The sequence below is a fragment of the Aulonocara stuartgranti genome, assembly GCF_965226115.1.
Source record: "Aulonocara stuartgranti genome assembly, chromosome: 22".
Lineage (NCBI taxonomy): Eukaryota > Metazoa > Chordata > Actinopteri > Cichliformes > Cichlidae > Aulonocara > Aulonocara stuartgranti.
Window position 1 is genome coordinate 19,332,758 of NC_138957.1, and position 20,608 is coordinate 19,353,365.

General features: G+C 42.3%; 1 protein-coding gene across 4 annotated transcripts in view; it reads right to left on the reverse strand.

Moving 5' to 3' along the window:
- Positions 1–20,608, reverse strand: part of runx1t1 (RUNX1 partner transcriptional co-repressor 1) — a 57,113-nt gene that overhangs the window by 17,650 nt on the left and 18,855 nt on the right. For all 4 annotated transcript variants that reach the window (XM_082520348.1, XM_082520347.1, XM_082520350.1 and 1 more), the window contains exons 2-4: positions 4,883–5,020; positions 3,101–3,342; positions 287–376 (exon numbers count right to left, since the gene is read on the reverse strand). In XM_082520348.1, coding sequence (XP_082376474.1) covers positions 287–376; positions 3,101–3,342; positions 4,883–5,020 — 470 coding nt within the window. The remainder of the gene's footprint in view (positions 1–286; positions 377–3,100; positions 3,343–4,882; positions 5,021–20,608) is intronic.

The following is a 20,608-nucleotide window of genomic DNA, read 5'->3' on the forward strand; positions in this document are numbered from 1 at the left end:
GAAAAGAAGAAAACCCTGAAAGCTTCTCGTCAACAGCAGAGAAAGTGAGTAAGAAGCAAGAAATAAACAAGTGAGGGATGGATGAAAGACGGGATAAAAGTGCAAAAAAGAAGAGAGACTCAAAAAAGAAAGAAAAGAAAAAAAAAGAGCAACAACAGGGATAAATATCGTGAACATAAGTATGCACATCTGGAATCTGTGCCGGCTAAATGCTTTCCAGATTTCATTGATCAAACAAACAGGCGGGCAACCTTCTTGTTGTAAACGTGTACTGAAATGCCTCTACCTTCAGAAAGGGTATGACAAAAGGTCGCAGAGGGAAGTTGGTGGCTTCTTGCAGCTTGGAGTGAAATTCTTCGATGGTCAGAGTGGAATTCTGGAGAAGAGAGAGACACAAAAAACAAACACATGAATCCATGTGGAAGGCATTAAGTGATAATATTACTTATTGGAAGCTAAGCTATATCCTGGCCTGGACTGAGCATTTTGGGTTTTGTAATAGGAAGCATATGGGCAGGCCACAGCGAAAAAGAGCCACAGAAAACAAAGGCACACATCTCCTTCCATCAGAAACAAACGCACATACAGGAGTCACATCATCCAAACACATCCTGCACGAAGGACAAATGTGTCTGATTAAAAAGGCTTTTGTACGAACGCTGATGGAGTTTATCATACGTGAGATACAGGCTCATTTAAAAACAGTTATCTCTGTATTTATTTAATCATTTAAGTATAGTTGCTTGTGGCTTTCCACTCTATTTTCACATTACCACATGTCCGCTCGTGAATTATAATCAGAAGCTGAAACACAATGAGGATTTTCTATATCTGGAAGACATCGGGGACATGGATAATAATGCACTGCATTTAATAATTTATGCTAATCAAACTAATCATGGGGTATTCACACAACTTTTCTGTTGTACATGTGTGCATGGCAAGCATTCTTTTCTGGATCAATGTTTTATCATTTATGTACAACTCTCTCTCTTTTTTTTTACTGATCACAGAGAAGAATAACCAAAATACATTTCAGCAGCAGGAGATTGTGAAGAAAAACAGTGTGTGCATGTGTGTGCACTTTTATTGAGCATGTGTGCTTTTTTTCCCTGTAATAGTGCAAATGTGGAGATGGTTTAAGTGTCTGAAGCAGTGGGGGGGTCGGTCAAAAAGTGGGTTACGCATTGCAACTTGTCAACTTTAGCACCCAAATAAAGTCTAGTTGCTGAAAACTACATCAGTGTCTGACAAGACAGTGTCACTATTTTTAATTTTCAGCATGAGGTATTCCCAGAATACAAAGGAAGAGGTAAAAAAAAGCAGAGATGGAAAAAGGTGTGCTTGCACATGGCAGAGGAATCTTCAATAAAAAAAAAAACCCAAAAAATAAATGGGGGGAGGAGAGAAAAATCAAGCAACACAGAGAGCATAAAAAAAAGCTGCAGATATTATTTTTCCTCCCAACACTCTCAGCGTTATTTCCCAGACCTGAATTTTGTTACATTCAGTCTTACATCTGTTCGCCCAGATTGCGTAGGGGCTGTTCTTGACAGCTAGTGAAACCTCCCGAGTCTCCCTCTCTCCCTCTCCCAAGCACACAACCAGCTAATTAACGGTGTCACTCTTTTCAGCGAGGCAGGGGGAGGGACAGAGAGACAGTGAGCGGGAGAGGAAGACGGGGGGTGTATGGCGGGGAGGTATGCAAACCAAAAGGACACAGGAGAGGCATGTGCGTATGCAGACGGTGAGAAAAATAAACATAGTGAAGCCAAAAGGAGGTTATGCTCTATGTGGCTAATTAAAAAAATTCCTCCCTCCTTCTCCTCCGCCTCCTCCTCTTTTCTGCACAACATTCAATCATTATTTCTGTATTCCCCTGCTCATTAAGCTCAAAATTTCTCAGATCACAAAGATGTGTGGTAAATCTCCAGATTTGCACATTGTATTTTACACCAAATCCTTTCCCTGATATATCCTTAGCATAACTGTGTCAACTAAACTGGGAAACACATCTGTCTTATCAAATGTACTCGATGTATATTTTGCAGAAATGCCAATATTAACATTCGTGGTACCAATGTGAATTTCCAGTAAAGAATGTGCTGTACTTAAAACCTTCATATTTTTCAATCTTTTCCTACATTTTTCTCATAATTGACGAACTCAGACAAATTCTGATTTACATGTTGAATATCAAATGCTGTTTTATTCCCTCTATTTGCTGGATCTTAATTAGGGTTAGAAGTGTGATTAGCAGTAATGCTTTAATTTGAGCATCCTCTTAAAGCCACAGTCATCACTTGATTGCAATTACATCTATTCATTAGCTACATAAATAACAGTTTTAATATGCAACTGGGTGAGTTATGTTAGGTTGTCAGACACCTGCACACCCTTAGTGACAACATTAGTTTGATGCTGGAATGGGAAGTCTAATCCATATCGCCGTCGTTTCCACGTTGTTACATTTCAGTTGAAATCACAGCAGTGTAGTTAAATTCATTGTCGATCAGCTGTATAAAGATGGATGCTGCCAGCCTCATGTCACTGCTGTATTTTCTCTGTTTGCCAGGCATTGTGTGATCCTCAAGAATGAGTTTTAACGTCACCGATCGATATCAGTTTTGAAGGCAGAAACTCTACAAAGGTTTTGAGCCAACGCTCATCTGCTGGAGATATTTTTTTTAAGGCCTGCCACTTCTTCTTTTGTTCTTTTACTTGTTCAAAATCTTCCAAGATACACTAATATGCCTCTGAGAGTCATCTTGTTGTTGAAAACATGCTATTTAAACCTGTCAAACTGTGTTATCATTGGCATCAGAAATTCAAGATTTTCTTGAAAGGATGCTAGTAACAAAGTGCCTAAAGATATAATTTAAAATGTGTTCTTCACTAAGTTGTTTACTACTGCCCAAGACCACTTTAAAAAATTACAAGAAAGTCTGACTTCTTGGAATCAAAATATAAGGAAATAAAGATTCACTCAAGATTGTTGCACAATACTGTATTTACACATATTAACACATTTTAACAGCACCAAGCAGTTACTTCCTCTCTAAGAACACTGATCCAGCTCACAGACACCAAAGGTTCTTACCACTAATCCCAGCACCAACGTGCGGACTCTTTCGCCAATTTCAGGTGAGATGTCGTTCCCAAACTGCTGTAGAGTAGTGAGGAAGCGCTTGAGCTTGCTGAGCTGTCGGGCACCACAGGCTGGAGGCAGCTGTTGGTTGGCCAGAGACGATGAGGAGGATGAGCTAGGACCATTGCTGTAACCATTTGGGGGAGATGGAGCGCCGTTGAGCGCCGTTGGGGAGTGGCTACTGCCGTTGGTTACTGTGTGAGATAAGGACATAGAGAATAATGTGAGCAACAGACAGGAAAGCACGGCATTTGCTAATTGCATTTTCTTGACGTCATTTCTTATTATTTTTGTAAATTTTATTTCTGATAAAATCACATTACTGTTAAAGTAACACTGGATTTCCTCCCGCTACGTACAAATCATGGAGGAAACAACAGCTTTGTGATTTCCAGTGATTTCAAACGATGCGCATTCCCCTAAAATCATCCGCAAGCGTCCGCATTTGTTTCCAATTAGTGCGCCTCCTTTGAACCTTCACGGCATCCTCCCATAAAAACATATTTCTGTATTTGGAGACACGTTGCCTCTCTCTACCTCCGTCTCCCTTTTCTGTTCTTCCCGAAGCTCTAAACATGCCGGTGACAGTGAGACCCCCCCCTGTGCTCCACAGCGCGGAAGCTATACGTGTCTGTGTGTGTGTTGGGGGAGTTGCTGTACAAAGAGATACAAGGCAGCATAAAGCTCTCTCTCTAATGAGATTAGGTTGTGACTAGCGATCCACTCACTCCCCCTCTGGCCGCCGTCCAAACCCACCACTGTAAAGAGAGGAGAGAGACGAGATGCTCAAACTGCATCTGGTAACAATTACGTCGGATGGAAATCAAAGCATACTGCTTTGTTAAAACCTTTGGCATGTGTAATGAGAGAGTTGGGCCTTTCCTCCCTCATTGCACGGAAGCCCCAATGTTAATTGTGGTGTGTGAGCGTTTGCAGCAGAGAGAGAGAGCGAAACAGACAGACAGATGCAAAGGGAGGGAGAGAAAGTAAATAACATAAATGAAAAAAGGGGTATGTGATTAAAAATGAACAAAATAATTCAGCCGTTGCAAAGTACCAGCAGTACCAATGCAGACTCAAGTGCTCTGAGCACACAGGGCCTCTGATTCTTTGATTCTAGTGCTCTTCATGCAAGTGGTTAAGTATGCTCTTCTGAGTGAATACTAGGGTGTAATTTGCTCGTCACAAGCTATGTGCGTGTCATGGCATTGCTCCAACAGTTTGTAAGCATGGGTGTTAATGAACTTGTTGGGAAAGAATTGAAAAGGCTCAATGCAACTTGATAAGAGGGTCTCACGAGTCCCACACGTCCACCATGATAACTCGCATGCTGGAACTGCGTTGATATGTATGAGCTTCTGCAAATCTACTGTCAATCACCATTTTTAGAGTGCAATTTTTATATGATTGTTATACCTCCAACCATACACCCAGCCGGGACATGACTGAGCTGTGACATTAGTGTAAAATATTAACTGTGTTAAGATTATTTGCTTTGTTTTTTTCTTTGTGATCTTTGAGCAATGCTGGGAACATTTATAGGAAGGTAATTTTCTGACCTCCTTCCTACTCATCAGCAGGCTGTTGCTGGTTGGCCATTAATAGCAAAAGTAGTCACATTATTTCTCTCACTGTAACACTGGACCATATTTGCAGCATGGTCACGGTCTGCAATAAAAGTAGGTTTTCTTATATCAGCAATCAGCAATAAACACGTCCTCTTTGCTTACTCACATGTAGTTGGTGTGTAGGAGCTGTTACGGGGTGCTCCTTGTGTACTGGGTGGGGGTGGCATGGTAGGGGGGGTCAACCTGGACTGTGTCTTGACGTCCGCAGGTGAGTCGGGCATGATGGAGCGCTTCCCAGTGCGATCTGAGCAAAGACAAAGAAGACAGAAAATATTAAAGCAAAATACCGTGAAGTAGAAACGAGCAGCATTTTTGTCGCCTCGCATTCTGTGCCAGGTGGGATACAGTACGGATACAAGCGGCAAAAGTGGCTTCCTCAGTTGGGTATCTGGGTTCTCTCTCAAAGATAGGATGATGAGTTCAGTTGTTTGGGAGAGGCTCAGAGTAGAACTGCTACTCTGACACATTGAAGAGAGTCACTTGACGTGGCTTGAGCATGTAACTAGGATGCCTCCTGAGCACCTCCTAAATTTGCTTTTCCTGATGTGTGCTATCGAGCAGTCCCTGGGGCAGATCAAGGACACACTGGAGAGATTAAATCTCTCAGCTGGCTTGTGAACGACTTAGTGTCCAACCTCTTCAATCCATGAACAGCTGGTGAAGATGGCAGGAGGGATGGAGATCTGTGTGCCTCTGCTTTGGCTGCTTCTCCCCGTGACAGAAGATAGATGGATCATAAAAGGTATTTATATATAAATGATATAAAGAGAAGAGCCAAAAAAGCCACCAACTTTTCTTTGGCCAAGCTCATTTAATACATTTTTGAGGGCGCCATTAATGCTGAACAGGTTTTTGAAGCAATTTATGCTGCCATCCAGATGGCACTGATGTGATGACATGTCAGGAAGACAATGATAAACCAGATTCTAGCTTTATTACAACAGCATTGGTTTGCCTTGCAGTTCAGTTGTGTCACCAGATAAAAAGATTTGGCGCAATATGGAAAAATACAACAAATTAGCTCTCAAACTTACAAGCAGATGAAATCGCACACCAAGCGAGAACGGGAAAATATTTTGATTTCCAAACTATGGCAGTTCCCGATCGCTTATCGTGTTGTTAAAAGAAGAGGTGATGCAACACGGTCGTAAACAGGAGCCCATCATTTTTTTTTAATATGCGTCTGAGATCAAATATAAAATGAGCATTTATTTTTCCAAATCTTCACAGTTAGAACATATGCTCTTGATAAGCTGTTGCTATTCAAAAAGAGCTGAATTATTCTCGTTGATTAATGGAAATCGTGCAAATGTATGCCTACAAAAACGACACAAATGCACGTACAGTACAAAGGGCAGCAGAATTTATTTTGATGACAAAATGTTTGTGAGGAGCCCCAGAGAGACTCGATGTGGAAAGAGATGGCTCCCCTCATCTTACGCATTTGGCACACAGTGTCTGACTTTGAAATGAGAAATGAGAGTGAGCAAGCAGAGACACACAGACAGACACCTGAGAGAGAAGCATAAATCTGCAGTGAGTCCGGGTCTCATTCCACCACCATCTGTGCCATCCTGCAGCCCACACCCCTTCCCCGTCCCAGCTAATGACTGCAGTGCTCATTACACTCAAACTAATACACATACTCACTCTCACACTGCCTTAATGCTTGAATCTCTGGATAGTATATTCACATCTGTTTGAGACAGCATCACAGCAGACAACCAGATAGCCTATAAACTAATTAGACATTAAATAAAACAGTCAAACAAAACACTAAAGACGACAGTTTTTTTTAAGCAAAACATTTTCTCGGACATGACCGTTTCCACTTAATAAATTTGCTTTGTGCTCACCAGTTAAATGACCATATAAAATGTGCAAGACAAGATATACAACTTCTCTCTGCAACAGCAGTAACAAGCCTATCACAAAGTGAACAGACTCTTATCAAATGTATCTGTGGCACAGTGTGAAAAGGAGGAAGGAGGAGCTGCAAGAGAAAGTAAAGTATTATCTATGACATTGGGAACTTTGCTGTAACCAGTGTGAATAGATCTGATTTGACTCCAAAATGCATCACAGTGTGGTAAAAGTGCAAAGATATTGTGCATGTTCCCCCCCCCCCCCCCCCCGGGTGTTTCCCATCATTCATTTGACCAAAATCCCAAAATGTGTTTGTGAGTACGTTTTTAATGCGTATGTTGTTACACCATCTTATATTTTCACTTCTGTTCCTCTGGAAATTTTTAAAGCATTTGTGCATTCAACTAAGTAAAGCATATACTACATACGCCACAGAACACAAATAGTAAACGTTGGCCTTGGTGCTTTCTGATTGCTTGGATCCACAGTGCCATAATGTTACGTTTAGGTAAAAAGAAGGAGAAATACTGCCGTGAGAGAGACAGAGGAGCCTAAGCCTGTTAGCCAGGCCCAAATCTCAAAAGCACTGCAGCCAAAGTGCACTGTGACGAAGTATGTGTGAAGTATTTTAGTCACGCCAGCTTGACTTTAGAAGACAGGCGAGTGAGAGATGGAGATGTCACCAAAATTCTAAAAAGTGCTCTAAATCTCTGCCTGCGATTGAACGTTTAGGGCTTCTTTATTTATTCAACATGTTTGGAAAGTAAGCCGAAGGAATTTCAGGTAGCTCGATAAAAGAATCAATGCTGTAACAAGACATACAACATGTCGGCGCGAATCATCATGACCAGCAGCCTGTTCAAGAACAACGATTAGCTTCTCCAGGCTTTCACATACAAAGAAACAAAGGTTTATTTTAATTTAATTAAGCTGTAGCTGCTAGGGTAATTGTGTGTAATCACAAAGAAATAATCATAAGTCATTTTTGCCCAAGATATTCAAAACTGTAAAGGATTTTCCAGTAATCCCTAAGATTCTTACACTCAGATGATCAAAAAAGAGGAAAGGAGGGATAAAGACAGCACTCCTGCCTTCTAACTGTCCTATCATTGTCAACTGAAGAGTACCTGGGAGGATTGAATACATTTGTCTCACACCACACTGGCACATATTAGAGACCGTGTGACTCTTATGGATGCAGGAAGGCAACTAAAAGCCAGATGACCTTGAGCCTAAAATGCTTTTAGGGTCACATTCAGTTACACCATCAATGCAGAACACAGAGATGTAAGATTACTACTGACTTAGCTTTAACTTGGTGATGGAGAGCTTGATTGGAATTTAGAGGAAAAGGTTGCACATTGCACAGCAGAGCACTATGATTGGATACAAAGTGCATATTAGTGGGAAAAATTTGATTAGCTAAGCAGAGAACAGAGGAAGGGAGGTTAAAGAAAAGTCAATATGAAAAGAAAAGTATAGCGAGCAGAGAGACTATTGAACCCTTTCTACTTACTGTCCTTTACATTGACTCTCCTGCTTCCACTCTCTTTCTACCTCTTTCCTTGCGCACCCACACAAACAACCTTTCCTGCCCAGACTGTGAAAGCTTTACTGCTCCAATTTCACCATAATATGAAAAAATCTGGACTATTTATTTTATAAACTCAAGACATAGCTAGTGGAAACGTATAGTCTTACCTCTGGCTGCCAGCTATCATATCCTCTATACTTTCCTAAAATATGATCTACGAAAATACAAGGTCATTAAAAAAGATGGCTCGGTGACAGGACCCAAGGTAATTCATAATTTTCCAGTCAAACAAAAAGGCCCTGCATGTATATACTTAACAAGCATAAATTAAATAAAGCCGCTATATCACACATGGTTGTGCTTATTCTGTTTCAATGGCTCGTGCTTTCCAAAGGTCTGTATGGTGCTTTTTTTTCTATAATTGTGTGATAATTTCTGGCTCAGTTCACTTCATCTATAAGTTCTGTATAGAAAGGCTGCAAATCAGGAAACTTTGTGATTAGTTAGGAAAATGGATACACAAAATGGCTCGCATCAGCACAACGCTATCTGAAATAGACTTTTAGTAACGCCTTATTAAACAAAATCCATATTATAATATTATGATATAACAGGATGCAGTTTTTCCACCAAGTAGAACAACTAGAATTGGAGCATTTTTACAGCTGCAGCACCATGACTTAAAAAAAGATACAATTTTCAACATTACAAGCCTATAACATGTCTATTTGATGCACAATATGTAATACGTAACTTCAAATCCACGCGGACTCCTGCATGGAACTCTGGGCCCTGCGGTGGTATGAAAAGATGAGTTTGGTTACAGGCTTGTAATTGGAGAATAACACCTGGGTCAATGTCGTGATTGGATGGTAGTCATCAGCTAGAGATGAGGGAAACAAACCCTGAAAGCATTCAAAACTCATCTGCTGTCCCTCAGGTAAAGAAGATGAAGGATGAAGAATGAATTAGTGTGAAACCTTTGCACACACACACACACACACACACACACACACACATGCGTACACACACGTGTATCCAGGCAATAACAGTTTCTTGCACACACAAACCCCCACACAAAGTTACAGGTATGTGACTTACAAACAGCATCGTCTGTCTCTGGTTTGATTGCAAAGTACATAACCAGAATAACATCAATGGCTTCATACTAACCAACAAAGGCGGCATCCAGCTATTCACTCTACAATTGCTATGCCCCTTGAATCAATGGCAATTCTCTCTACACAAGGTAATTTACCCAGTTTTGGGAAAAAAATACAGATACATCTTAAAACTCTAGCACGTTCCTGAAAACAAGTCAAAGCAAACCTTACACCTGTGTGCTATCCATTTTCATGAGCCAATATGTCACGTATACTGTTAAATTAAAAAAAATATGTATCAGAGCTGAAGGACAATCAGACAGGCTCATTTTATTACATAGCTGAACGATAGGAAGTACTCCCTCCCTCATGCATAATTCAATCCAAAAAGCACCCTTAAACAACCTTGAAAAAGTTGGGCTTCTCAAGTGTAATACACCATGTTAGAAGTTAATGGACAGGCACATGCATTGTCCATTTATTAGGCCTGTTAGTGAACCGCCGGTTACATCATGTAGGGATAACATCAGATCTGTGGCCAGACGACGGTACTCCAGGAGTGGACAGGTATTGATGTGCGGAGCTTTAATGGAAAGGGGGGTGATGAGTGCTTTGACTTTGGCTAACTCACTTTACGGCTTCTCAGAAGTGCTGTTGTCTAGGAATTAATGGATTGAAGAGGATGAGAACAGTTGTTGAAGAGGCACCAATTAGCTATGAAGGCACACAAGAGTCTCTCCAATGTGTGCTGTTTCACTAGTACACTTTATGCATGCCGAGGTGCTGAGCTTATCGATCACGCTAGATGACAGGGATTAATGTCTCGCACAACAGCCACTTCCTGCGCAGTTTTATCTAAAGCACCCTAAAGGAGCTCTTAGCGGAAATATTTGGAATATAGGCGGCCTGAATAAAAGAAAGTTAAAAACTGATGGGAATGTGCGCACAAATGCATATTTCTACTGTGGTATTATATTGAAAGTGTCGAAGGTTATTTCACTGATATCTGACTGAATTAGGATTTTGCATAAGGAGTAGCCTTATATTTGCACGGTCTGCTGTGTATTGAGTCAGCTTGGAGTGTAAGCCACCATTATTCTGCTGGTAGCTCTTTATATCTAAGCATTGCTTACTTGGATTGTCGTTCATTGTCATAAAGGCACACAAAAATTTGAAAAAACAACAACTGCAGACTAAGACAACAGTGACTGAATATGCTCTGTTCTTCAAATCATGCCAAACATCCCTCCCGTTAAAATAACAAAGCAAAGCTCGATCTGCTCTGGTTTGTAACTTTAATCAAACCTAGAAATGAGGCAGAGCCCTGGACAACTACCTGCCACTCACAGGGATGTCTTCACACTTACATCACCCGTTCGCATCGTCCGTGATTACGTGATCCTCAGTGTTTGCAAAAATCGCTCCCTCTTTCTCGCTTTTTTTTTCTTCCTTTCTTCGTCTTTCTCTCCCTCTCGCCCGTACCCTCTTACAGCCGAGCTCAAAGAAAGGAGATTTTATCCCCCCGCTGACTTGTGATACATGCCTTTTCTAAGGTTACACGCAAGTTACATCACTCGCTTAAAACAGGATTGTTGCAATGAACGATATCTAGGAGGAACGTGGTCCCTGAGAAACAGTTCAATATGTTACAGGGAGGACTTTGCTAACCCATAACTCAAGGCAAAAAAAACAATGTGATATCAAAACCTCGCACATTTCATCATCGCACGCAAAGCTGGGAGGTCATTTCGTATTCAAATCACCTTGCGAAATGAGAGCAACATTGCCTAACCTTGATATTTTAGATTATTCATCGAGGCCACAATGACTTCAAAGTCTATCATCGGGCGATAGAGTCAAACAATCTCCATTACACACTTCATAAGCTAGAATTGCCTCCGTGTGTACGCGTGGTTCTGCGAATGTGTATGTGTGCGCGCCGAGAGTACCAGTGGAGACCCAGAAAATGATGTGATAACAGTGGCAGTAATATGCCACTTGAGACTACTTCACACAGGCAAATCCCATTCTTCAAAACGACAATGGATTTCAATCATGCTGGGTGAATTTTCGAGAGTTGGCGGCTGTGGCATAAACAATTTACCGTGCGCTGGCGCCTGCGTGAGCGCACAATTGTATTAGTCAGACATACTGTAAGATACCATCATTACATGGAAAAGTGCATGCACACTGGCCCACGTGTGCCTTGAACACACCGGCAACCCTGTAATCTTGATGTGTAACACCCTCACTGGGAACACCGATGTGTAGGTGCTGAAGTGAAAACCACGAGGCACCGAAGCCACAGGACGCCTGTGGCTTGAGCACTGGTCTCCACAACGTGCCCACGGCTGTGCACGATAGAGCCCCCAAGGCGGGTTATTCCAGCACATAGCGCACATTGATGTGTGAAGAGAGGGAGCATGGCGGATAGGTAATTGTGTAGTAATGAAAGAGATGAAACGATACTGAGATGGTGTGATAGTGGTGTGCGGTGATTGCTCTGTGTGCTGGGTACAGATGTGGGGAGTAGGGACCAAAGAGCGGTAAAAGAGAGAGAGAGAATGAAAGGGCAGATGTGTTAAAGAACAGCGCTGGGCGACAGGTAGGATGATTGAGATTCAGACAGAGTACGCAGAGAAACAAGAGGAATCTTGTCTGTATGCAAGTGGAATATCACACAGACATAGACACACACACATGCACACACACATACATGCACGCACAGCCAGATGGAGCAGTATGCAGAGCATGTCCCATCAAAGTCCACCCGCTTGTCAAGAAGATGTATGGATGCAACGCCCTACCACAAGCCCACAAAAACACAAATACATACACAGACACACAGCTGCAGGGATGCATGTACACACTGATAGCAAAACAACACAATTCTCAGTCCTTCTCACACAGACACACACACGCACACACACATCTGATCTCCATTGTCTTATTTATTTTCCTCCACAGCAGATGCAGTGGATTCAAATGCAGAGGAAAGCAGCACCACCATCAGCGCATCAGTTTTGACTTTATTTTCACCACCTTGTTCTCGCTCCTCGCCTCCTTTTTTCCCCCTCTTTCCTTCGTTAGCTTCGTTACCTTCGTGCTTTTCTCCCCCCACTTTTCTTCCTGTCTTCAGTCAATCCCTTTGCAAACACTCACTGGTGATCACATATTGTTCCTGAAAGTTCACTGTTGGTTTTTGCTTAACGCTTAATATCAGCAACGTTGTCTTAAATTATGCATGTCCAGTGCACACAATGTAGTTTCTGCTTGTTAAAGTCAGCAAACTGTCAATAGCAATTATGTGTTTAATTGCTTTAAACGATTGCTTTACGTGTTCGTTTAACATTTACCACAAATGAAGAAGGTGATGTTGGTTTCCCTCGTGTTAAACATCCATCATTTATATTTCGGTGTAATCAGAGATGGGGTTGAGACATGGACTGATAGTTGAGTCATTTAACACAGTGAAGAAAAAAAAAGAACTAATAACTTCCAATGTTGTCCTGACCGGCCAGCTGGTGAAGTAGTTTAAGAGTCCATCATCTTACTATTGATGTATGTTACACCTGGGTGTTTGCTTCACTGAAATATGGCTCACTGGTGATTCTGGAAGTTTGGGGGTTAAAGGTTGTGTTTACTTGCAATAGATTTGAATGATGAGAATAGGGGACCTGAACTGAATCATATTTATCATTCCCACCCTTTGTGATTATATTAATGATCAGTTTCTTGTGTGCTTGTGCTGCCTGGAGGGGTTGGTTTGGATATCATTTTATAGATACCGATGCCATATCGATTAGATTATTGCTTGGTCATGTATTATCAATTTCTGGTTAACTTTCTATGTGAAGGAAGTACATTGACAACATTTGTACAGCTGTCTAAAAAAGAAAAACACTGTTTAAAGGAAAAGATAATCTTCCCAGGAAATTGAACAATATGGATTCCCATCCCTAATCTTTCCCCGTTGATGAGTGTAACAGTGAAAATGTGGTACAATACAGCACTAAAACTTTGCAAACAGACTGGCTCTGGATCAATGCTGACAGTCTTTTTCATCTCCCACCATATCTTTATTTTTCTCTCAGTGCAACATACGGAGATTTCTCAACTGCACACAGAGGTCTGAGCACCATCTGTTCCACCACACAAACTTTAACACACACATATACGTGCATATATGCATACAAAAACACGTCGATCTTTCAGACCTACACTCACGTTTGCACACATACACACACAGCGGTCAATAAAACATATGTGGTGTATAGCATCAGAAGCTCTTTTTTTTTCTTTCTTTAAGTCAGATTTATAGTAATGTCTGTTTTACCCATCTGTTGAAAAGAAAAAGTCTCACTTGCACAGAGAGGGGAAGCAAGTGTTAAGGAACAATAAAAATGATTCACAGTGCCCGTTATGCATCCTCTCAAATCGAAAGTACTCCTGCCACATCTTGTTGCCAGGCAAAGCTGAACTACGAGCTCTTTTAAAAGTAAAGATGAGCAATGGATGTGTGTGACAGAAGACTAGGGTCGGCGAGAGGTAAAAGTAAAGACAAGCTGCAGAGTGACAAACAGCGAGTTCGGGAGATTTACCGCCATTATGAGCAGAGTTTACCATTATTAAAGTGCTGATGGAAATAGAAATGTTAATTCCATCTGACATTTTTCCACAGTGGGGCCAAACGGGGCTCAACATATTTAGAATACTCCATCAAAGACATCGTTTATTTATATAAAGCTGGCTTGTCATTTTCATTAACAACATGATGTCTAAATAATGATATAAATGGTGTGTTTTGGGGGGAAAAAATAGAATGATGTAAATCACATGTAAGCCTCGGTGAGCCATGTTTGGTCACTTGATGGAAGCCAGCCTATTGGAAACTGCTTTCTGTATACAGTTTGGTTCATTTCTGATGCCATGCTGACACAGAGCAAAGTGAGCCCAAATGGGTCTGGGCGTTTTCCCAGGCAAGACTCTTCGCCAGCAAAGGACTCACACAAAACTCTCAGCACACATCCTAATGCCGATGACACATGGCTTTATTTTCTAAAGCTTCCCACACAGCCAGTCTGTAACCTCTTTAGTCTACAGTGTAGAGCAGCGAAATTGCTTTTTGAACCTCGATATAGGTTGTGCGTTTTGACATGCATATATGTCAGCGCTACAATAACCGCTATGAACAGGCTGCACATTTATACACAAACCCCTTATGAGAACTGTTCAGGTCTGTAGCTCAAGTACAGCTTAAAATCACTCATATAGCCACTCCATCTCTAAACACAAGCACACTAATTCACAATGATACAGGCTCGCATGCATTATTTCCATTTTATGTTCACTCAATTGGAGATAATACATCTGAATTTCAGGAGCTGGACCACACCTCGGACACTATAAATAACGCATATTTGCTTTTGTTTCCATGAGCCACTCTTGCGCCCCTTTTTTCTCTGCTTGCCAACCTCCTTTAAAGGTATCAGAGTGAATGAGGCCTTTCCTATATCAAACCCTCTGGCCTCTGGCTTTATTATAAATATATGTGGAGTTCCTCGCTACCAATGTGAAGGAATCATGATGATGTTTTAGGTTGTTGCACAGAGAGAGAGGTTCCAAGCTGGTCACTGCATGGCCTGGGCCAGAGGGTACTGACATCTCACAGTTTGACTGCTGCCATGACCTACGTCTGCTAACCAGCAAACCAACCAACAGTTGCGGCGTTACGTTTGTTTGTATGATGTGTGTCCCAGCTGTTATCGTGACTGCAACATGAAGGAAGTAGCAATACTGGAGCACAGCTGGGCACTGCAGCCCACGATTCAGTTGGTATTATCATCACACAGTCTATATCTAACTTGATGTCCTACCCAGATTTATTAGATCCACAGTGCGGATTTCAATAAAATATATAAGATTGCTGAAAGCTTACAGTGTGTTGGAGCCGTAAGCCAGATGGAACCCAATTTGTATCTGTGTGCGTGTCCATGCTGAAAGGAATATTATATAATATATTCCAGGCCTCAGCAGCAAGATCAATTTTCAACAGACAGTAAAGGCCGTCGTGTTTTACATGACAGTTATCTCTTACCATGTGGAGAGAGACGGAGACACCCAGTTAGAGGAAGGATGGATAAAGGGGGCGCATGAGTCGAGTGATATACAATGGACGCTAAGTGAGAGTACAGTTATTTAGTGTGACATGTAGGAAAACAGACATGGATGAAAGGGTGAGGGTTGAAAACAGATGTGGGAAACAGATCAAGAAAGAGCTGAGAAAAGAGAGGTAAGGATGCTGAAGGGAGAGCCTGTAAACAAGAGATAACATTTAGGGCATATGAGACACAGATGGGAAATCAAATACAGGAGGCAGAGGACAAGAACAGAAAAAAGAGGGCATAGGCTAACAGTAAGAGAGTGGGGGTTCCTGGGGGAGAGGGAACAAGCTTGTCTGCCTGGTGTTTTCAAAATATCACATGACGGCTGCCATGTGTTGGAAATTACTGCCGGTTAACTATCTTCCCCAAAACCACTCTGAAAAAATATGTCTGCAATTTATGAAATGTGTTCCAGGACTGTGCTAAATAGAACCAGATTTGCAAAACAGAGGGAAAAAAACCTTTAGCCCTTACCACCTCTTCTCTGAAAACCACTACTCCTTTGCCTTCTTACTCTCCTTCCCCTTCTACCCCCACTGCTGCCTCCTCTGCCCTGCGGGGGAAGATGTTTAAAAACAGGGTCTTAGTCACATCTGGTGAGCAGGGAGCGGTGGTTGGTGAGACCTTGGATCGGGGCATTTCTAAGCTTACATCGCATGTGTGTGTGTGTGTGTACCTGTGTTCTTGTGGGTGACACAGTGACTGTGGTTTGCTAATGGCTCTGAGTGGCTGTGAGTAAAGTATGGCTGGAGGCGAAGGTGGCAGAGGGATGGCCTCTGCTTGCGCGCAAACACACACATGCCCAGTGTCACCACAGCCCATTTTAGGTCAGCGATGTGTCTTTGTCTCCTTTCATCTAACTGTTACATCCTTTCTACTGGGCTCTTTCACCTTTCACTGTCTCGCATCCCTGTCAGCACGCAGCCATCTGAGTCCACTGACAGGCGAGAAGAAAGGAGCTAAACATGGCCCACAATACCATTGAAGCATCATTGACAGGACTGTACAGTTCCAGTGTCTACAATCTGCATTTTATTTAAATAATCATGTGTTAATGTGAGATCTTAATCTTTAGTTCAGTAAAAAATAATCATAAACTGGCCATAAATTTTAGGTTTGATACTTTATTTTTAATTTTCCATATACAAATGTGAGATATTATTTGTGACAGTCCATTAGTTTTCTAGCATTTCTGGGTATTAGCATCACATGTTGTCGTCTTTGTTCAGCAGGAGGCGCCTCAGATCGCTATCCTCGCCACATCCATCCCCCGTGTCCATCAAACAGCCTCAGTTTTTCAACCAGCACATCTCTGAACTCTGTCCCCACACCCACGACTGATACTACTAATAGCATCATCAAGACAGTCCCATTGTTTTGCTTTTCTGTGGCAACACAAACACACACACACACACACACACGCATAGACTCAGACACAGCCTAACCACTCTCCAGTGCTACAGATGGATGCCACCACTCTCTCTGGAGCGTTGCCAGCGCCAGCTAGTGAACAGCTTGCCTGGCACAGTGCTCCACAGTGTGTGTGTGTGTATGTGTGTGTGACAGTGTCTGTGTGTGTATGCCTGCAGAAACAGTAGCGAAATAGCCTAGCACAGATGGGTGGCCAAATTCCCCACCCCTCCCGCATACACACAAGAATACAAACACATGCGCACTGTGACACGCGCACACACATATGCTCCAGAATAGAGACACACATGCGGACGCAAGCACACACACACACACACGTGCCTTGGTTCTGCTTTAAGTGTTGTCGACCTGGCGCACACTTGCCGCTCGCACAGCTGCTTCCTCGTTCACACACGCGCGCGCACACACACAGAGTACACACAGCAGAGGATCACAGTTACACACGCTTCCATACATCTGTACTTACTTTACACGTCCTGTTCATGGCATGCAAAATATAAAATCCACCATCACTCCCGCATCACCCAAGCCCACACACATAGACAGATAAATGTATTCAAACGCATCTGCAACACAGACACACACACGAGCATTCGCACTAACATGGTCTTTTATGTTGGTAGCTATTCAGTGTTGTATGTTTCTGCGTGTTTTCTTCATGCGCACAACGAAAACATCAAGGCGTTCAGCTGGAAAGCCTCCAGTACTGGAAACCTGCCAGCAGAGGCCTATAGATCAGCATGATCATAGCAGTGTGTTAAGACACATCGCTGTTTAGTCAGGGCACAATAAAGTTAAGACATGCAATGAATGAAAGCTCTGCCTGCCACAGCTGACTTTACTAGAATGCAGCAGCGTGCAACTGAAACCATTTAAAATGCCTAAATTGTGACGTGAACTCTTGTGACAGGTTGTCTGATATTGCCTCATGTCTTGACTTTGTGTTTCTGCATTGGCTGCAGCTTCTGTTGTAACATACTCATGAAATGCTGTTCCTGAATGGCGGATTCTAAAAAACCAGGAGGTTTTACATTCATTTAGGGTCAAAGGAACGCTCTCTTGGGATCCAACAAAGCCAGAGAAACTTTACCAATGGAAAAAAGTCAGTAGTTAGACAGCCTGCCAGTCAATGAGCTTAGGCGGCTGGCAGCAGGTACTCTCGCCCCCGGTACATAGGGGAAAGCATGGTGGCGGGCAGTGCCAACTGTGCACTAGGTGGGCGTGCCAGCTCCGCCAGCCTTGCAGTGTCTGTTTGCCAGTGCCATCTGGGAAGAACAGCTCTGCGCACATACAGTACCTCTCCTCAGCTCAGAGGGCACAGACACGCACAGACACACACACATGCATGGATGCACACAAGAAAGCAAGGGCAGACATGCACTCCACATTTATGTAGAATCCACAAATATGCATGGTATGAACAGCGCACACACATATGAAGGTACACACACGCACACACACAGGCACAGCCGGCCGCTGACAGCTCACCATCTGTGCGCTGCCTCTGACTTCTCCCTCTGCTTCGTTCTCTGCCCTTGTTTTTGCTTTCATAAACGCGCGGTCCCTTTCCTCCTTTCCACACTTTCTCTCATCGTTCCCCGTCTTATCAGATGAGTTCTTCAGGCCAGAGATCCCTACGTTATGTCATTGCTACCTGTGCACTGACACTTGACATGTATTTTCTTTGGATTTCTCCCCACGTATAGGATTAGGAAGTGTCATTATTTGGCAGGTTGTTTTCAGGTTGAACTGAGCAAGACAGCGAGTCTACCGAGTCTCTCTGTTTTTTACTTGAGTTGGGCAGTCTGGGCCAATCAGATATATAGATGAGGAACTATAAGATATCCTTAAGTGATTCACTAATACTGAATAAAGTGTGAATGCAGTAAAATCAGGATTAGTCTTTCACTGAGGACACAAACCATCTCTCAGTACACCACATAAGTCATGTAAAATCAAAGAAAGATACTAAAAAAAGTGAGAACAAGAGAAAGAAAATATCAATCTCAGTCTGTTACATAGTGTTCCTCTTCAGAGGAGAGTGAATGAATACGAGAGCAAAAGAGTGAAAACCAATGTAGAGAAAGAAATGAAATGACAAGAGCAGTTTAAATTGATAAGAGTAAAAGGGAGAGGAGAGGAAATAAAGAGGAGGAGGAGAACAGAAGTAGGAAGGTAATATGAGCACAGGACTGTGGAATTCACTTCAAAGAGAAGCTAAAGCAGGTCGCTGTCTTTACCAGAGTTTTCCTTGGGTGAACCTCTCTCATATGTTTCTCATTTAAAGCCTCTGAACCACTGTTTGAAAATGAAGGCCAAAGAAAGACACAAGTGCTCTACATGCAGCGCATGTCCTTTTTTTTGTGCCGGAGTATATTCACAAGGGATTTAGACAATTAGCTCATTTGTTGAAAAATAGCTGTAATTTTCCAGATGCCGTTCCATTCATCTTAACATTTCTACATCGCAGTTTAACAGCTTCACATTTGGAATACCACCAAGCTGTAATATTTTCAGTCACAAATCAGCCCTCTCTTTCTATTCCATGTTCCATTTATTTCTTTCCCTCTCACTGGTCACCACTACCTGCAGTAACTGATTGTTTCTCCCACCATCTATCCTTTCCTACCTCCCTTTCTCCCCATTCTCTCCCTCCCCCCACCCTTTGGCAACTGCATAACATCATCAGAAAGATCTATGACCGAACACTATTGCACTCCTATTATTCTTTCTCTCTGCAGCCTCTTTCTCCTTCAGTTGCAATCCCTCCTCCTTGTGCTTCCTACTCCCTGCCCTCTCTTTACAACTTCCAACCATTTTCACCCTCTTACTCCTCTATCTGCTCGCCTTGCTGTCCTTCTTTCCGTCCAACTCCTCCAAAAGCGCCACATGCACTGGAAGAAGTAGCCTCATTACAAACAAGGAAAATCCATTTGGAGCAGGCTTCTCCGACCCCCTCTGAACTCTCTTGAGTAAAAATGGCCCACATCTCTGCTCTTGCCTCCTCTCCGTCGTGGATTCCCCCTCTTTCTCTCTAATTATTTATCCCTGTTTCTCTGCCTTTTCTGTTTCCTAAGCAACTCACTCTCTCGCCACTATGGTCCCTGTGTTCTCACACAACCAGGTAAGGTGTCGACATTGCAATACAGAGTAGAATTTAAATACCGATTCATGTGTAAAATAGATGAAAAATTAGATGAAGTTATTCAGTTTTTAAATTGATTTTCAGTTACTAGGACAGGCCATGATAAAGTAATAATCCATTCACACAATCTAGACACCAAATCCTACCTACCTACCTATCTACCTACCTACCTACCTACCTATCTACCTATCTATCTATCTATCTATCTATCTATCTATCTATCTATCTATCTATCTATCTATCTATCTATCTATCTATCTATCTATTATTCCTTATACCTGGATCATGCACACACATTTCAAATGGTGGCATTACTTCAACCAAAACATTGGTTGAAAACTGCTATAAACACAAAGGACAAAATCAGCAGGGTTAGTTGGTGATTAGCAACAGTTGACAGTATTTGAAGAGAACGACGGACCTCCAGCAAATAAATGATATGATAATAGATAGCCATGAACATAACAAAGGACAAACAAAGTTGAAAATGTGTCCAATGAGTCAACTCATGAGTTGCCTTCATGACCCAAGAGTCATCACAGAATACACGAGCTATGTCAAAAACAGCTGTCGGAGCTCCCGACGACGC